Below are 19,389 nucleotides of genomic sequence, written 5' to 3'. Positions count from 1 at the left end.
TTATGAAAGAATAAAAACTGAACACGAATGAGGTAAACATCCTCCTCAGGAGTCACAAAAATCAAACAGCTCCAGCTTCAAGAAAAAAGGAAGAAAACAATAAAAATGTGAGCAGAGATCAATCACGTACAGACGCATGTACTGGAAGGTGTCAAGAAAGTCAGGAGTCAGTTCGTCAGAGAGACTTACAAAACTGCCAAGCCTCAGTCAACACGATCGTAAAAGAAGAAAATAAGGAAGGTACAAATAAACTCTATCAGGAATAAAAAAAAAAAGAATGCGATCCAGATACCTTGACTGTTAGTAACACAGCAGCCACCGCAAGAGTGAGTGCTCCCAGCCTTTGGGATTTGCCGCGGTCCGTGGGAGGTCACGCACGTCCAGGTGGTGGGGCAGGGGCAGCGTAGGGCAGGCGGCCCCCGGCCAGGCCCTCAGCGACGCCACAGGGCTGCCTCATCAGCAACCAGCGGCTACTGTCTGCATTTCACTTCCATAAATTCGAACGTTTACATGAAGCAGACGGAGGTCTCACTTTGATTTAACCAAAATGACCCAAGAGGAAATAGAGAGCCTGGGTAGTTTTTACAACTGGAGACATGAAGTGCTAATCTAAAAAGCATTCCCCAAAGGGAACACTACGCCCGATGCTTTTACAGCAAAATCCAGAAACACTTAAGGAACATGGAGTCCTGTCCCTCCAGAGACTCACACAGGAGACAAACACCCTGTCGCTCAGCATCACAGAGGCTCTGAGCGGCTCAGGAAGGCAGAAGAAGGGCGAACGCACTGGGGAAGAAGAGAAAAAAATGTCACTATTTACGAATGACACCATGCAGACAATGATTACGGTCAATAGGAGTTTGGCAAAACGGCAGGATATAAAGTTGGGGGGCAAAAATCAATTACGCTCCGCAGGAAAAACGGGGTTTCTTCAAGAAATAAACTTCGAGGAAAAAAGGGCCAAAACGATGGAGAAGCTCGAGCTTCCGAGAGACGTAGGAGGCCTGTCAGCACACGGGTCTTCCCAGGGTCCCGCTTCCCAGCGTGAGGCCACCGAGCTGTGATTGACAGCGGGGCACATCCGACCAGGCCCTCTGGGGGCGCTCAGAGGCACGTGGACATGTCAACGGAGGGTGCGCGCTATGTCTGGGACTCAGCACAGAATGACGCAGGGGCAGGCCAAGGGCACGAGGAGCTGGACGGGCCACGAGTAGAAACCTGATGAGGTGGAGCAGGCAGCCCCGGGGCTCGCTACGTTATTGTGTCTACTCCTTGTTTTTCTTTTTTTGAGAGAGAGGGGGCATGAGTGCACACACGAGCAGGGGGGCGGGTGGCAGACGGAGGGGGAGGGGGAGGGGGAGAGGGAGCGGGAATCCCAAGCAGGTGCTGTGCTGTCAGCATGGAGCCCGACACGGGGCTTGATCCCATGACCCTGAGATCATGACCCGATCGGAATCAAGAGTCAGACGCTTAACCAAGTGAGTCACCCGGGCGCTGCAATGTCCACTTTTCTATGTTTGAAACCGTCCACATCTTGAAAGTTTAAAAACTAAATAAAACGTCAAGACTGCTTTTTTAAAAAACCAGTTCCCGTGTATGTGAACCAGCAACAAAGATTTCGAACGCGTAATATTCAGAACGGTGCCGCTTACGACAGCATCGACAAACACGTGTTCTTCGTGAGAGCAAGGCTAACAAAAGGTATGTAAGATTTCTACGGTACAAGTTGTAAGACTTTGCTGAACGATACGGAAGAAGATCTGAGGAAGACAAAGGCGCACTCACGGACCGGAAGCCCGCGGCGATGACGGGGCCAGGACTCACCTGTACCAGGTGAGTGCGGCAGGTGCACGGCGGCTCCCGCCAGTGCTCCAGGCCCGAGGGGCGGGAGTCTGAAGTTCATGTTCAAGAACGAAGGGCCAGAAACACCCAAGCCATGTCTGAGAAAAACAAGTAGGGCGACTTACGTAAAAAATACCAAAACCCGTAACCCTGAAAACTAAGGCGGGATTTGGGGCAGGAAGAGAAAAACTGACCAAGAGAGCCCACGCGGAAGCTCCCAGAACTCTGGCTCTGCGGGCCTGCAGGATGGGACGGCATCTACGGAGACTAGCCCCAGGACTGGAGAAACAGCATCACGGCCCCACCCCCACACACACCTCTCGCCGTAAACAGAAGTCCAGGTGGTGAAAGACTGACCCCGGAAAGCCAAACCTCGTCGTAGGAAAGGAAACCCGGTACCAGCTCGTGCCAGGACTTGTCACACTGAACCAAAGTGCAAAGGTGACAGAAACCACAGGCACGCTCAGGCGCTCCAGCAGCCCGCACCCGCCCAGCAGGCACCACAGAGGGAAGCAGGCCCCCGCCGGGCAAAGATGCGGAGGGCCAGCTGACGACGGGTCCGTCCAGGATGCAGAAGGGACCCTTACAGATCAGCAGGAACACGGCAAACCTGAGAGGAGAGTTAACGGGAAGAGTTCTCAGCTGGAGAAGAAATGGACCCGACCCATCGGTCACCAGAGAAATGGAAAGCGAAGCCAGAAGACACTGTTCCCCACCCACAGACCGCACACGGTCACCGGCCGCCACCGGCTGCCACGCGGCATGACGGGGACGGGGCGCCAAGGGCACCGGGGTGGCACCAGCACAGCTGACCAGGACGGGGCACCAGGGGCACTGGAGCGGGACCAGCACGCGCCTCGGATGCGCGGCAGCCCAGACACAGCCAACGGGTCCCCTGCACCTGCCGGGCGACGGCGCCCCAAACAGACGCCCACGCTGGCCCTCGCACGTGGACCCGTGCAGGTGCCACGCAGCCACAGAGCAGGAAGACGCAAGGGGACAGCGACATTCGACATCAGGGATTCAGGAGCAAAGCCAGCAAACGGCAGAATAATAAATTGTACGGAACAAAGTTCTGAGACATGCGAAGGCAGCAGGGGGGCCTGTGGGGACGGACGGACGGACACACACACACACACACACACACACACACACACAGGCAAAAGTAGGAAGAAGACAAAGAAGCCAGAACCACGCTGTTGAGAGTGAGGCGGTGCTGGGACAGGGCAAGGGGACTTGGGAGTCCTAGAGGGGGGTCCCCGCTCTGCCCTGCACCAGCTGCATGGAGCCCCCAAGCCCGCCTGGCCTCAGTTTCCTCCCCTGTGTGTTGCAAAAATTACACCCCTGCACCACACTGTCATTAGGAAGACCAGTCTAGGCCATCCATCCACTCAGCTGTTGGCCAGGTACCCCAGGCACCCCCAGACCAGCTCGGGGCACCTGCTGAGTGCCAGCCTGAGGCCAGAATGGCCTCAGACACCAGGTCCGTCCCCACGGCGGGCCGCCTCTCCTGGTGCTGACCCAGTCCAACACCAACCACCCCGCCCCAGCCCCTGGCCACAGGCAGCACTGCTCCCACAGCCCACCTACCCCTGCCACCACCGCGACACAGCAGAGACCCGCCCACTGCCACCCCTGCCACCCTTCCAACACCACGAGCCACTGTCATTACCTAGGGGCTGATAGCCTTGTCTGGAGGGTCCCCCAAAAGGGCTGTGGCTCCCCAGGCCACCACTGCCAGCGATGGATCCATAGGACATCTTTTTACAGAGAGCAAGGCCACTGCCTTCCCACGGAGCTGGAGGAGACAAAAAGCAGGAAGGGAGAGAAGAGGAGTTAGTGCTCCAGACCCAGGGTCACTCGGGCCCCTGCCCGCCCAGCCCACCGGCCTGGCTTCACGTCGTCCCCACCCCTGCATCTCCGCCCAACTGAGCCCCTTCAGGTGCCTACCTGTTCCACCGTCCTCACGTGAGGACACCGGGAATCACCTCTCCCCTGAGCAAGCCCACCCCTGCCTGCCGAGCTGAGAACCCACGGGGCTTGTGAACCCGCCAAGCCCCTGGCTCCAGCTCAGTTCTTCTGAGCCTCACGAGTCGGCAGGAGGGCTGGGGACAGGCTGCCTGGGCCGGACCCACCTCAACACGTGTACCGATGCAGCTCGGACGGGACACTGACCCTCTGTGGGCTCAGCGACCCCATCTGTAAGATCAGGGGGACGCGAGGCCCTGCCTCCCAGGCACACAGAGAGCAGGAAGTGACACCCACGGTCCCGGCACTCTCGGAACACGACCGCCTGTATCGCCGCCTGAACACGACACCGGCCGTCCCGGCCGCGGGCACTCGGCCTCCTGCCCGCCCCACCTGCTTCTCCGGTGAACCACAGCTCCAGGGCGGCGGAAGGGACATCTCCAGACATGAACTGCCCCCCAGGACCCTCCAGTGTCATCAGCTTCCCGGGTGGCCGCACACGTGCCGTGTGCACAGAGACCCGTCCGGCGAGCGGCTGATCGGCCACGTCCCGACGGCGCTGGCTCGGCCCACGGAGCACTCCCGGCAGGCCGGGCTGGGCTCCCAGCACATCGCAGCCACTACTCCACTGCCCTGGACAAAAGCCCACGCGAGAGCGCGAGAGGGCAGGGCTGGACCTGAGAGCTCCCGGGGCCGGCGGGGGCCCACGGAGCGGGCTGCCCGAGCCGTCTGCCAGCCAGGGCCCCTCCACGGCCAGGAACTCCGGAGCACCCCAAAGAGCTCTGGTTTACGGGCGGGACGTCCACTGGTGCTTACTGGGTTACAAATTAAAACATGGTTATAAAGCTATATTCAGTAACTCATCTTAGAACAACAGTAAATCCATCAGCTGTTAAGTAAGTGACACAACTTTAGGACACACAACTGCATGTGCCCGGACAGAACAGCTCAGCAAGAAGACGGGCCGCCCGGCTCCCGGTAAATCCGCAGGCGGGCTCGACGGACGCGCTGGTTCTCACAGCTGCTTCCGGCTGCGATGGGACGGTGGTGGTTGGAGCGGATGACGAAATCTGGCCCCAACAGGACAGCTGTCAGGGGGGGCCCCGGGGGCCCCGCACGTGCTCCAAGGAGTGCGGGCCTCACATCCCGGATGCCTGCCGAGGTCACCGCTGGACTTGGCTTCCCGGATGCCCCACGAGGGGAGACGGGCCGCGCAGGGAGAGCGGGAGGAGCCAGCAGCAAGAGAGGACGCAGGGGTGACCGCCGGCCTGGAGGGGAGGTCTCGGCGCGGCAAGCCGGGCACCCGCACGCTTGCCAGCCCCTGACGGGAGCACGTCGGACGTGGAAGACGGAGCCCAGGACACACGGGGACACAACCCGGAGCGAGCGGCACCGGGAAGAGCCGTGTAACGTGGCGAGGAAACGGCTGGGGCTGGCGCCCAGAGTAGCGGGCACACTCACGCTTCCCTGCGCGCCTCCACGGGCTTGCACGCCGTCCTCACGAGCAGCTGCGAGGACACCCCACCACTGCTCACGCCGCAGACAGGGACACTGAGGCACAGAGGGGTAAGCGCCCAAGGCCACACGGCCGGCAGAAAAGGGTTTCGGATCTCATGGGGCGACCCCAGTGCCCACGACCTCCCCAGGTGGCCTCCTTGGGGGCAAATCCAGGTCACCCAGCCCCTCGCCACCAGCCCTGGAGACAGGAAGCACTGCCCCCAAAGCCCCACAGGACGCTGTCCGGGGCGCCCGGGGCACACAAGGTGCTGGGGACACCACGGCGCCCAAGTGCGGCGCTTGGTGCAAAGGTGGGAGACGTCTGCCCCAGGAAGCAGAACAGAGACAGAACGGGACCGGAGGCCAGGATGGGCCTCCTGCCTCCGAGGGACGGGAATCGTGGGGACAGAGGAAACCAAGGGAAGGGGATGAGCAACCAGAAACTCAAGGCAACGGCCCTCATGAGCCATGAGGACAGAACCTAAAACCACGGCAGCCCCGTGAGGGCACAGAAGACACTTTCTGACACGGTGCAGGCCCTTCCCTGCCCTTCTTGGGAGAGGACAAGAGTCCACACTCCACCTAGGACGGAGAACCCAGGAAAACAGGCACGACCACCTGCAGCACGAGCCAAGAGGCCCAGGGCCCAAGCTGTGCCAGGGCCAGGGGGGCGACTGAAGGTTCCAGAGCGGCAGAAGGTTCCAGACACACATCCTCGGGAGGGTGCAATCATGGCCGCGGCGTCTGGACCTAACCGAGCCCCAGGGAAACACGGTGAAGGGGAAACAAGGACGATCCCAGGTAATGACGAGGCTCAGCCCTCAACGGCTGCAGTTAGGAACGGCCTCATCCACCTGCCAATAGGATGCAGCACGGAGCCGTGCTGGAGGAGGGCAAGTGTGTGTGCGCGAGCGTGTGTGCACAGGTGTATGTGCTCGAGCGTGTGCATGTGTGTGTGCGTGTATGCTCAACCAAGCGTGCGTGCGCTCAAGCACATGCGCGTGTGTGTGTGCATGTGTGTGCTTGGGCGTGTCTGCACATGTGTGTGCATGTGCTCGAGTGTGTGTGCACAAGTGTGTGCGTGCATGCATGTGCTGTATGCATGCATGTGCTCGAGCGTGTTGCACAGGTGTGTGTGCTCGTGTGTGCACAGGTGTGTGAGTCATGTGTGTGCTCAGTGTGCATGTGTGTGAGTTCAAGCACACGTGTGAAAGGACACTTCAGTCGTCATCTTGCAAGACAGTAGATAGTGTCTAACTGTTGGAAACGACGGAGAAGTGGTGAACGAGCATGTTATTCAGAGAAAAGTTACCCAAAGATCTAGAAGATCAAAAGTAGCAGACCCTGGGAAGAGGAAACTGGAATCCCTGTTTTTCCGAAATAACCACGTAGGGCTCATTTTTTCTCTACACTCTGTATGTGTATAATCCTGAAACATTAAAGCTTCATTTTTAAGATTCCACTGAGATCATCACGCAGAAAGAGGAGTCTGGAAACAGAGCAGCAGGCTGTGGGGGTGTCTGCCTTGAGCAGACGACCCAGGCAGAGACCCACACTTTCTTCAGATGCCTGGAGGGTGGCCCCAGGGTCAGCATGTTGTCCTGGGGGGGCTACGAGGACCCCAGGCAGGCACAGCGCACTGGGCACCGTGTCCGGTGTGAACATGGTGGGCCCCGGCACAGCCTTGGGGTCGTGAGCATCTGTCGGAAGTCGGCGGGAATGTCCCCTGGGACAGGAAGCTGTGGGGACCGGGGGCCATGGCTAGAGCCCCAGACTGGGCGGGCTTGGCAGCTCCCCAGAGGAAGCAGCTCAAGCGGGGTCCAAACGGGCGCAGGAAGGACTAGCCGACTGGGTCGGAAGGGAGGGGCAGCCCGCACACAGGGGAGCCCGGGGCCTGCCAGAGGAGGTGACAGAGGCTGGTGGGGAGAGGGGGCAACACTAGGGACCCCCAGCCCGAGCCCACAATGTGCCCAGCGCAGGGAGGGCAGCAGAAAGGGACAGAGGGGCCGAGCCCACAGCACCACTGAGGGGCAAACGGAGGCCACGGGGGCTGCCCTCAGCTGCATCCGGGCAAGCAAAGGACAATGAGCAGCCCACCTGCAGAGGCAGGGAAGGGAAAAGACCCCTAGCCTGCCGCCTCGTCTGGCTCGCAACCTCCTCTCGCCGGGCACCACCCGCAACATGTGCCACCAGCGTCTGCTCGGCAGACGGGGGTGAGGCTGCCCCACTGCCAGAGCCACAAAGAGGCGCCCCAGCCTGAGGACCAGAAACACCAAACACCAGTACCTGTCCTGGGCCCGCTGCTCCAGCCCCTGGGGGACCCAGAACCCAGCAGGGCCGCCCCCCCCACCCCCATCGCTGGGAGACAGCGAGGGGCCGTGGGCACACACTCAGGTCCCCCAGGCGCCCTGTGCCCGGGCCGCGCCATCAGCTTCCTCCACACCGCTCCCACTCAGCCGCCGGCAGCCAGTTCGCGCCCCGACCCTCAACGGGCGAGGGCAGGCGGCAGGCGGCGGTGGAGTCAGACGGGGAGGGGGAGCAGCTGGACAAAGGCCGGGGCGGCCACCGGGGGCCCAGGCGGGCGGAAGCGGCAGCAAGGCCCACGGGAGGGCCGGGGGTGGGGGATGCTGATGGGCCGCAGTACCCGGGAAGGGCCCTGGACCGCCTCGGAGCTGCCGGAGGCCACGGGAACACTGCCTGCTCCCGAGCAGGCCTCCCGTCGAGCGGCTTCCTCGAGCCGCCGGCTCCTGGGGCCCTGCACCCGCAGGGCTGGCGCCAGGCTCGTTGCCAGCAGCCTGAGGGAGCCGTCTGTCCTTGTGGTGCCCAGATCCTGCTTTTGGGGCAGCAAAGGAAGCGGGGGGTGCCAGGGAACGCCCCAGAAACACGGCCCTGCCCCCAGGACAAAGCCCCTAGGCCCCAGAGGAGAGAACAGATGGACAGCAGGACGCCCCCGGACCCTGGTCGGGAGAGAGCAGCGGACACAGCTCCAGGCTGGAGTCCAGCGGCCTGGACTCCAGGGCCGGTGCCAGGGCCAGGACAGGGCCGGCTCTGCCCCAGACGGGCTCCCGAGCAGGACATGACCTCTGCCTGCAGCTTCCTTCCATCGGCCTGGGGCCGTCAGAGGCAGGGGAGCCCCGAGACCCCGGCTGACCTTGCTGGCAGCAGACAAAGGACGGTATTTTCTAGACTAGGGTAGCCCTCAAGCTGAAGGGGACCCCAAGGATGGAGAGCAGGCGTCTGTCTTCTCAAGTGTAAAATGGGCAGCTGTCCAGCCCTCAGTGAGCTAAGCAAGGAGTGAGTTCACCTTTGGGCCTGCATTCCCTGGACCGCTGACCTGCGCTGTGATGGGGACACAGCAAACTCAGCATCACACAGTCCCCCCTGCCCGTGGGGCCTCACGCTCCAGCTGGGCACAGACAAGGAAGGAGGCGGGAGACCGATGCACCATCATGGGGACCCTGCCTCGGTCCCACCCAGACTTCGCCCTGCCGACAGCCCTGGGGACCTGGCCCTCAGGCCTGGGCTCTGGCCTGGGGCGCTGTCCTTCACCTGAGTCCTCGCCCGTCTCTACCCTGCTGCCCCTCTCTTGCCCTTCTTCCCCACCCCTGCACAACCACAGCCCTGGTCGATCTGCCTTTCCAGGCAACACTGCACCCGCCCGCCCCTCTGGGACCCAAGTGGGTGTCGGGCCGCGGCGGCACCGGGACCCCCCGCCCCTCCCTGGACACATGGCGAGCCCTTCTCTGGGCACAGAGCCGGGCTGAGGGACAGGACCCAAGCCATGACCCGAAACGTGTCCAACACAGAGAGCGGCAAACGGGCGCCGGCTCCCTTCAGTGCCTGCCGTGTGAGGGGTCAGCAGGGAGGCGGGGAGGCTTCCTGGAGGAGGCAGGGCCGGGTAGAAGAAGAGCGTGGTACCAGGCGGTGCAGAAGGAAAGCTGGCCGGGGCCTCCCCCCACCGCCCGGACCGTCCTGCTGCGAACCACCTTCCGCTCACCTGGCCGCACGCCTGGCACGACCGAGGAGGCCCTCTGGGAGGGGACCCGAAGCCAGCGCTGCCCCGCGCACGGCTCCGCCCGGGGCCCAGCCACCAACCCCGGCCACGCCGCTCCAGGGAGGCAGGAGCCCCAGAGCTGTGTTGCCCAGAGACCGCAGCGCTGCCCCCGGGGAGGGCAAGGCTGGAGGCTGTGATGGCGATGCCCAGTCCCGCCCACGCTGCTCCAGGCAGAGGCCGGGCAGCCCCGGCTTGCCGATCGGGGCAGGTGGACACCACGAGTCAGCCCAGGGGAGCAGCGTCAGGCTGGGCCGCTACCCTCTACGCCCGCGCTTCCCTCAACGGACTGCTGCCCGTGGGCCCCCCAAAATGCCTGTCTCACCAACGTGCCCTCACGGGTGCTGTGGAAGCCAAGCCGGCCTGGAGACCCTGGGCGAAGGCCACGACGTCACAAGACCCGGCTACCCGGCACGCTCGGCCGATCCGGGCACACCCAGCACCAAGACAGGAGCGTCACGCAGGCAACGTCTGGGACGCGTCTGGATTCACAGGCAGCCTTGTGTGAGGACGGACGTCTACCGTGCGTCCGCGGCAGGGGTGGGGTCACCTGTGCCGGATACTCCCTGACCCAACCCAAACCCCAATTTTTAAGATGACAACACTGAACGCACAAAGAGAAAGTGACTCACTCCAAACCACAGAGACAGGCAGGACCTGGGAGCCGGCCACCGGCCCTCGGCACCCTCCCCGGGCAGCAGCAGGAGGATACCTCCCCTCAGCCTGTTTCACCTCTGCCCAGCACCCTTACCCTCCCCAGGGAGCACCACTCGACCGGAGCTTGGAGTCTCCCGTTCGGATTCAGGTTTCAACACGCACAGGCCTGTGCGGGTCGATGTCACCACAGGCATGGCCGTGTGTGTGTGTGTGTGTGTGAGAGAGAGAGAGAGAGAGAAGCTCGTTACTTCCTCGCTTCGTCTCCCCACAGCAGGGAGCACACCCAGCACGCTGATCTTGATGCTAAAACACCATTTTTCCCCAAGAAGAACTCAGACTCCCCGGAGACACGGCTGATCCCAGGGCTGGGGCAGAGCAGGGAACAGATACACCGAGAACAGGGTGTTCCCGCTCGCTCGACAGAGCGGGAAGTGCTCCAAGGTAGGTGGGGACGTCACCAAAGGACGCGGGAGCAGGTGGGAAGGCTTCCATCGCCACATCCGGGACAGTCTGAGCCCCAAAATAAGTAACAGTAACGAAGGATTACAATCATTGAACAAAATAAAAACCCACGGGTCCACACGGTCACCAATAAATAAATGAGGGAAAAAAGGAAAAGCTCCTCCTTCGAGCAGAAAGCCGATAACGCAGAGGGAGTGGGGGAGGGGCGGCCGTCACGACCCTGATTCAGACAAGCGTGTCCAGGGTGCTACAGCTGCCGGGACAGGTCTGCTACATGAGAGGCCAGTCGCACAGGCTCCAAGATCTTCCCCAAGATACCTGCTAATTAAAAATGGAAAAACTGTAACTTTTCAGAGGCAGCTGGCAGACATCCCCTTAACCAAATGATCTAAGTGAACACGGTCACCGCGCACGGAGGAGCACGCGACGGCACCTCCGCGATCCCTCCCCCCCACCCCCGCGAGGGCCGCGAGAAACAGCAGAAACGACCAAACTGGGAAGCCGTCTACTCAATAACTGACCTGCCATCTTCACAAACACAATCTCGGGACACAAAGACCAAGGGATCGTCCCAGAGCAAAGGATGCTGAAGACACGTCATCGCTGAAACTAACAGGCGGTCCTGGGTTTCTTTTGTAAGAAGGTGTTATGAGGACAATTCACAAGCTCTGCCCCGAAGAACACGAACAAGATCCTGGGACGAGAGTTGTACCTGTGTTACTTTCCCGACTGGCACTGCCGCGCCGCGGTTGTGCAAGATGGTGTGTTTGGGGACCAGGGAGCATCCTGTCTGCCGCTCACCATCAAGCGGTCCAGAAGGGAACACGTACGCGTGCGTGCACACACGTACACACGGAAGGACAAAGCCAAGGTGGGGAGGGGCACCGGGGTGCACACTGGATGTCTATCCATCTGGTAACTCTTCTGTAACCTAGAATTATCGTGCCCCAAAACTTTTAAGTTAAAAATGAAATTAGGGGCGCCTGGGTGGCTCAGTCGGTTGAGCGTCCGACTTCGGCTCAGGTCATGATCTCGCGGTCCGTGAGTTGGAGCCCCGCGTCGGGCTCTGTGCCGACAGCTCGGAGCCTGGAGCCTGCTTCGGATTCTGGGTCTCCCTCTGTCTCTCTCTGCCCCTCCCCTGCTCATGCTCTGTCCCTGTCTCTATCTCTCTCTCTCAAAAACAAATAAATATTAAAAACTGAAGGAAAGAAGGAAAGCAGAGCACGCGTACGTGAGTGAAGAAACGTGCCGTGTCCACGGACGGACGCTTGAGGCTGGGGAACTAAGGCACTGGCATCAGCATGATCAGGTATTTTAAATGTGTCCGAAAACCAAGAAGCCCCTCCTATTTTAAACACAATGCATTAAACAACTCTTAGGAGAAGAAAGAAAAAATACAAACAAAACTTTGGAAATTCCCAAAAAAGAACCAAAGAGTGAAAACATCACACAAACACATCGATAGGATACATTTAAAAGAGTGACCAGAGGAAAATCCACGACACTGAACGTTTCGTGGAAAAAGGTGAAAACAAACAAAATTCTTGGTTTAAGGGTTTGGAAAAAGCCATGCGTTTACCCACGCACTGCCAGCTAAGGTGCCCACCGCGCACAGCGCTCCGAGGGTGGAGGGCGGTGTGGCAGGAATGACGTCGACTCCTGTGCCTGCCGTCCGTGTCCCCTCGGCCTGCGGCCGTCCTGTGGCCGCAGGCCCGGGGGGCCTGCAGCAGCTCACGCGCAGGGGAGCCACGGAAAAGTGCGGTATCCCCAACACCTGCCTCCTGCCCGCCTTTGCTTTCCCGTGAGCTTCGTGGGCTGCTCCCACGTCACGTAAGCTCACGTCAGTTTGATTTCCTGTTATTTGCAGCCCAAGATGTTCCAATGAATACACCCACCCTTAAAAAAAGTAAGTTAAAAAAAGCAATAGGATAACTCAAGAGTACCCAAAGAAACAACATAAATAAAAGCAAATATTAATGAGGTAAGAAACGGAAAAACAATAGATCTGACTTGTGAGTCAAAACCCTATTTTCTCAACTACGGACAAAGGAGACAACCACAAACACGCTCAAGAAAAGAGGGAGGAAGCAGAGATATGTCATGTGAAAAATTAGAAAGAAAGAACAGTCGCTGAAACAGAAAGAAGGTTACGGAATCGTAAGGCTGTGCTTTCCAACGTCTACACGCCAAAGTGGTGCAACACAGATGAAGGGGGTTGTGTCTCCGGAAAGTGAGGTTCACCAAAAGTGACCCACCCGAGACAGCCTGAACAGACGAATCTGGAGAGAAGAAATAGAAACCGTTATCATGAAGCCACCCCCACAAAACACCAGGGCCAGATGGTTTTGCAGGGGAATTCTGCCACATTTCCAATGCTCCATAAATTATTCCGGGGCGCTGACAATGGAGGGAAACTTTCCGACTCTCTTCAGTGAAGCACGTATCACATTGGTACCGAAACCTGATAAACGCGGTCCAAAAACAAATGGCGAACCGGTTTTGCGATGATGTGAAAACACTCCATAGGTTCCTAAGAAAACAAAGTCCAACCCCCCAGGTGTTTCTTCCTCCCTGAGTGTAAAGCATAGTCAACGTCAGGAGCCTGCAGCCACAGCAGTGGACCACAGGGAAGCCTACAAGCTGTCCACAGATGGCCACCAAACCCTTGACGGAAACAGAGGAGAACTTTCTGGAGATGATGAGGTCAGCGCCCCTTAGACAGAAGGCCCAGGAGAGGGCACAAGCACCGCCACGCCCAGCACCGCCCAACGCCGCTCCGGAGGCACCGGCCCACGCGGCCTGACGGCAGAGGCCACCGAGGGGCGACGAGGAAACGGAACGCACAGTCTCTTTGCCACCGACACGAGGGCATGTGTGTAAAACCCAGCCTGAATGCCGAAAGGCAAAGATGCGGGTGTTGCAGGAGGGTGCGAAATTCGCCATCAGAGGGCAGGACCCTCCACACACGGACGCCAGGGAGAGGACGGAGCAGCAAAGACACAGCACCGACGACGAAAAGGACAGGACACCCGGGAACACACGTGCAGGGACGAGAGAGGAACCGGGAAGCACGTCTAAGAGGAACCTGTAAATCCCTCCAGGGGGACAGAGGGGCAGAACCGCTCCAGCAGAAAGACCCCCCCCCTGCTCCCAGATGGGACGACCCGGCCTCATGAAGATGTCCGCTGTCCCACCCCGATAAAAACCCCAGCAAGCTTCCTTAGGGAGCTCAGAGGCTGAGGGTGAGTGCGCGTGGAAAGGCAAGAGGAACAGACGATATCCAGGAAAACAGCAAACAACTAACGGGAAGGACCACTATCCCCAGACCCGACATCCTGAGAATGACGGGCGGGCAAAGGCCACGACACGGACGGATCTGGAGAACATTCTACGGGCAGAAAGGATCCGGCACGGAAACAACACGTGTGTGATTCCACTTAGGAGACACGTCCAGCACGAGCAAATCCGTGGGAACAGAAAGCAGACAGGTGGCTGCCGGAGGCTGGGGCAGAGGGATGGGGACGGACTGCTCCTGGCTGTGCGCTTTCTTTTAGGCCGGCGAGAAGGTTCTGGAATGAGAGAGTGCTGACGGAGGCACAGCTCTGTGAACAGCCCGAAAACCGCTGGGCTATACGTTTCCAAAGGGTGAGCTTCAGGGTATGTGAATTCTCTCTCCGTAAAGCTAGTACAATAAACACCAGAGCGCTTCCAAATCTGCAACTCTGTGCGTGAAGACGTCAACCGACGGAATAAGGAAGTGTCGAGACAGACCCACGTACACACACACGTGCAGCAGACAAGAAATGGGGATTCTCAGCTCACCCGAGCGCAGGGAAGCTTCCTAGGCAGGACGCACAATTCCAACATCGTCAAAGGAAAGACCGCACGAGGGACGGGCGCCCTGCCCTCTCCTCAGCCTCCGGGGTGCTGGGGGGACAGTGAGCCTGTGCAGAGGCCTCCGAACACTAACTAGTGAGCCCTCCTGCCACTTCCCTGCTGTCTCCTGTCAAGGCACACTCAGCGAGGCCACCCCGCGGGTGGGCCTGTGGGGTCTAAGCGCCCGCCCCTGCTTCTGCTTTCTTCCTGTTCTCTCCTCCGGGCCCCTTGGCCACTCAGGCCCCACCCCCTTCCTAGCACTTTCCTCCCTCACCTGTCTGCGGGGACGCTGGGCTCTCAAAAGACACGCGTGTGTGCGTGCGTCTGTTCTGGTGCCACAGGAAGGAGAGACGGGGAGACAGGAGGGCAGTACCCAGGACCAGCTCCCTGGGAAGAGCCCCCTCCGGCTTTTGAAGCAGCTACAAGTCAGACCGGGCTGGTGTCCAGACCCTCCCCACCCCCTTCAGAGGTCAGGGCCCTGGGAGCCCAGGACCCGGCCCGGCCTCACACCAATGGGAGGCAGGGAGACGACAGGGACAACCCGGACCCTCCCCCCGACACCCACTCGACCCCCAACGTGCCCAAGAAGCCACAGCAGAGCGAATATAATTCAGTGACCGCCGCCCTCCTGGAGGAGGCCAGGGTGGGCCTCAGAGCTCCCGCCAGCACTGTCCATCGGCCACCGTCCCCGGGACCTGCCTCAGGCTGCTGCGGGAGCCCAGGTCGGTGACAGGTGGGGACTCGGACATCAGGGACCCCAAGACCGCCACGCAGCAGAGGGCCTTGGCCCTGGAGCTCTGCAGGGCAAGCCCACCAACAGGTCCTGCTGCCACGCAGGGATCTGCCCCAGCACAGGCTCTTGGCCGCAGGCTGGCGCTCCAGAGACGGGCCACCAGGGTGAGCCCCGCAGGCACTGGGACCCCTGAGGCAGAGGCGGGGAAGCAGACAGACAAGAAGGAAGGAGGGAGGACTCAGCACACAGGGTGCACAACACAACCCCGCAAGATGAAGCCCCAGAAAGAGAAGCCAAACCTGGGCGGACTGGGTGGGGCCGGTCGCCGGGGACACGGCTTCTCAGCACGTCACTTCAGAAGCGGGAACTCCATGAACCGAGGCCCCTCAAGAATGCTCTCAAATGAAAACAGTTTGAAATGGGAAAGAGGCACTGGGAGAGGGGGCAGAAAGAGGCCAGATGGCAAAGGGGGACCCCCGGGGCCCCGCGCCCTGCCCTCAGGGGGCCTGGAAAGGCCTCTGTGGCTCGCAAACCCACCAGACCGTCACCGCACACAAGTGCACGCTGGACACAACCCGCGGGGCAGGCACCCAGACCCGGGAGCTCCGGTCCCCTTTCTACCAGAAACACGGTGCGAACACCGTGAACAGGCGCGACCCGGGAACACCTCGCCTCCAGGGCCTGCCCAGCGGTGGCCCCCCCACCTGGGTGGCGTTGCCAGAGGACAGCACGCCTGGGGCCACGGCACACCGGGCCCCATTCTCCGTGCTCCAAGACATCTCTCGGGGCCGCCGGGCACCCACAGTGCACTCCGCATCCGGGGCCCTGTGACAACATGGGTGACCTCCCAGCTGCTGCCCACCCTGTGCCTGTGGGAAGCAGGGACAGGTCAGGATCACCACAGAGCAAGGCAGTGTGGGCAGCAGCAGGCCCGTCCCTCCTTGCCTCTAGGCCCCTGCATAAGACATCCCCACCCGGGGAAAGAGGAAGGTGGGCAGGGGGAGGGGACAGGTGGAAGGGGAGAGGAAAGGGGGAAGGGGCAGGTAGAGGGGAGGGAGCAGATGGGGGGGTGGGCAGGGGGAGAGGGAGAAGGGAGGGGAGGGGAAGGTAGACGGGGGTTGGCAAGTGGAGGGGGAGGGGGGCAGGGGGAGGGGGGTGGGCAAGAGGAAGGGGAGGGGGGAGGAGGAGGGGAAGGTGGAAGGGGAGATGGGTGGGGGAGGGGGCAGGTGGAGGGGGGTGGGCTGAGGAGGGGGAGGGGGTGGGCAGGTAGAGGGGAGGGGGCGGGTGGAGGGGAGGGGGCGGTGGAGGGGAGGGGGTGGGCACCCACGCAGCACAGGCCCTGGGGCGGGCACCAGCTTCCTCTCTCCTCAGCATCTGCCAGGCAGGCCTGGTAGCAACCAGCCACAGAGCCACCCGCCGGGCAGTCCATGATGCGTCTCCGGCCGAGTCCCCGCCCCCACCAATCTGAGGGCGCACGGGGCACAGTGTCTCACAGCCCTGATCCTGGAGAGAACACATCAGATCATTCACACGGAAAACACCATCGCACCCACCGGCCCATGTCACGGTCCTCGCGGCACGGCCCCAAAAGCAGGAGCCTGCTTCCACCCCCAGCCCCCACTCCGGGGGTCCCACACGGGAGACACGGCTCGGTCCCTACCAAGCCCAGGCCCAGGCCACAGCAAAGGAAGAACAACGTGTGGACGGAAGAAGGGAGGAGGGGGTACCCCAGGCGGGAGGCTGGTGACCAGCTCCCTCTTTACAGGACAGCCCCAGGCCCAGGTCCCCACGTGTCACTCGCCAGCCTTGTGACAGGACAGAGCCACTCCTGTCCCCGCTGTGTGCACTCCGCGTCCCACAGAGCGCCCAGGAGTGAGTGCGGGACAGCGGGACAGGCTCAGCCACCGGGGCCACAAGGAGCGCCTGTCCCTGCCATCCCTCACAGGGAGACCTGAGCCCTGGGGAAGGTGCAGGGACAGGACAAGTTGAGGACCAGAGGCCCTGCCACCCGCAGGGTGCAAATGAGGAACGCACAAACCCACCAGCGGACACTCCGGCTGACAGTCCACCTGCCCTGGGGAAGCAGTGGCTTCAGGCGGCCCCGTCAGGACCCAGGCTGGGCAGGGGCGCAGCCGCAGACCAGGGTCGAGGAGAAGTGACTGCTGAGCTCACAGCCACCCGCAGGGGCCCTGCCCGACCGCCTTCCTCAGCGAGGACTCCAGGCACACGGAGGGATGGAGAGATGGGGGGATGGAGGGATGGGGGGATGGAGGGATGGAGGGATGGGGGGATGGAGGGACGGAGGGATGGAGGGACGGATGCTCACCGGAGTTCACACAGGCACCAAGGAAGGGGCCCTCCCCTCCCGGAGCTCACCCCTCCCCCCACCAGGCCACAGTGTCCTCCCTTACCCCGTGCTTGACACACCGGTGAGCACAGAAGATCCAGAAGACACCAAGCCAACTGGTTCCTCATCTAAAACCTAAACAAAGCCAATCCACAAGGACCAAAGGGTTGAGGATTTAAAAGAATTTTTTTAATGTTTATTTATTTTGAGAGAGAGAGAGAGAGAGAGAGAGCGAGCATGAGCAGGGGAGACACAGAATCAGAAGCAGCTCCAGGCTCTGAGCTGTCTGCACGGAGTCCAAAGCAGGGCTCAAACTCACGAACCATGAGATCGTGACCTGATCCAAAGTCGGACGCTCAACCGCCTGAGCCACCCAGGCGCCCCAAGATTTTGAAAACGTATTAAATATAGAACATCAGGGGCACCTGGGTGGCTCAGATGGTTGAGCATCTGACTCTTGGTTTTGGCTCAGGTCATGATCCCACGGTCTGGGGATCAAGCCCCACGTTGGTGCCTGCTCGAGATGCTCGCTCTCTCTCTCTCCCTCTGCCCCTCCCCTGTACTCACTCGTTCTCTAAAATAAAAAAATAATAATAAAATAAAAAATAAAAATAAATAAAAGATTAAAGCAACCCAAAAGACACATCTCAGAAATACAAAAGTAATGTTAAACACACACACACATACACACACAAGAAAACACATTTGGCAGCGTATTAAATTTAAAAAAGATTTTGTAAATCAAAATGCAACAGCGGCAAGTTTAAAAGGCAGCAACGCTAGAAAGACCCGCACCACAACGGGACAGAGGCTGCTCACGTTCACATGTCAGGCACCCCTACAAACTGATCTTTAAACACATTCGAGGGTGATGAAAACCAGCCAGGATGTGTGCAGATAACCCAAAGAAGAAACGTGCACGGCCCAGCCACCCAAGAAACAAGCCCGGGGGAAACCACAGGCGGGTGGGTCGGTGTCCCCACGGGGGAAGAGACAAACCCGCACCCGCCCTCCAGAATATGGTGGGCCTGCAGGCACAGGACACCCGGGGACATCGCGTCACACACGGGAAGCCAGACCACGGAGAGTTCACGTGGTACACCACGAATGTGAAATTCTAGAACAGGCAGCGCGCGCGTCTGGTGCGGGGGGACCTGCCAGTGGGCGGGAACGTTGACCACGGCGGCGGTGGCGGTTTCACGGGCGGACACAGCCCTCAAAACTCAGCACACCCAGCACAGGAGAGCTGAGAGCGTCGCCGTCCGTCAGCTCTGTCACGGTCAAGGCAGCGCGTGGAAGAGTCGGATGAACCTGCTGAGACCGCCACCCTGGCAGACGAAGCGGGACAGCTGTGAACGCCACGGAGAGCCACGCGAGGGCAGATCCCACTTCTACGAAATGTCCAGGACAGACGAGCCTATGCGGACAGATGCAAACCAGGGGCTGGCAGGTGGATGAGAGACAGGAACGGGAGTGACTTCTGTGGGCCGGGGATTTCCATCTGCAGGGGTGAAAGCGTCCGGCAACCACAACCCGTGAGTGTGCTACAGCCGCTGAAGCGCACGCGCTAAACAGGTGCCCTGCAGGGGGCAAATCATACGTCTAGGTGGTCACAGAGCTGCTCGGAGCTCTGAGGCTGAGTGGCAGGTCAGGGGAGGCCGTGGGCACATGAACCGCGCTTGGGTCCCAGCACCCAGGGTGTGAGCTGCTCGGGCTTTCCGAGTTCTCTGCCAGGCACACGTCGCTTCTTATTTTCGGGAGAAATAAAACGAATGCCCTCACTTAACCAGGCACACACATCAGCGCTCCTGGGCTGGGCAACAGGGCAGGACGACAGGGAGGACAGGACAGTCTGAGGGGCTGGAGGGCGGTGGTATGCACAGGCATCCGGGCCATGGCATGTGTCAGCCTTGGTCACGGATGCGTCCCCGGGGCCGGAGCGGCGAGCTCGAGTCC

At 60.6% G+C, this 19,389-nt stretch overlaps 1 protein-coding gene across 14 annotated transcripts in view; it reads right to left on the bottom strand.

Moving 5' to 3' along the window:
- The window catches only part of TSNARE1 (t-SNARE domain containing 1), a 153,555-nt gene that overhangs the window by 112,810 nt on the left and 21,356 nt on the right, over positions 1–19,389 (bottom strand). For 13 of the 14 annotated variants that reach the window (XM_027063772.2, XM_027063773.2, XM_027063779.2 and 10 more), the window contains exon 2: positions 3,515–3,640. In XM_027063772.2, coding sequence (XP_026919573.2) covers positions 3,515–3,602 — 88 coding nt within the window. In that variant the 5' untranslated portion in view covers positions 3,603–3,640. Of the gene's footprint in view, positions 1–1,824; positions 1,941–3,514; positions 3,645–19,389 lie in introns of those variants that run through there. The other variant, XM_027063774.2, reaches the window with a different exon arrangement.

The sequence above is a fragment of the Acinonyx jubatus genome, chromosome F2, assembly GCF_027475565.1.
Source record: "Acinonyx jubatus isolate Ajub_Pintada_27869175 chromosome F2, VMU_Ajub_asm_v1.0, whole genome shotgun sequence".
In the NCBI taxonomy this organism is placed as follows: domain Eukaryota; kingdom Metazoa; phylum Chordata; class Mammalia; order Carnivora; family Felidae; genus Acinonyx; species Acinonyx jubatus.
This window is presented reverse-complemented; position numbering and strand designations above follow the sequence as displayed.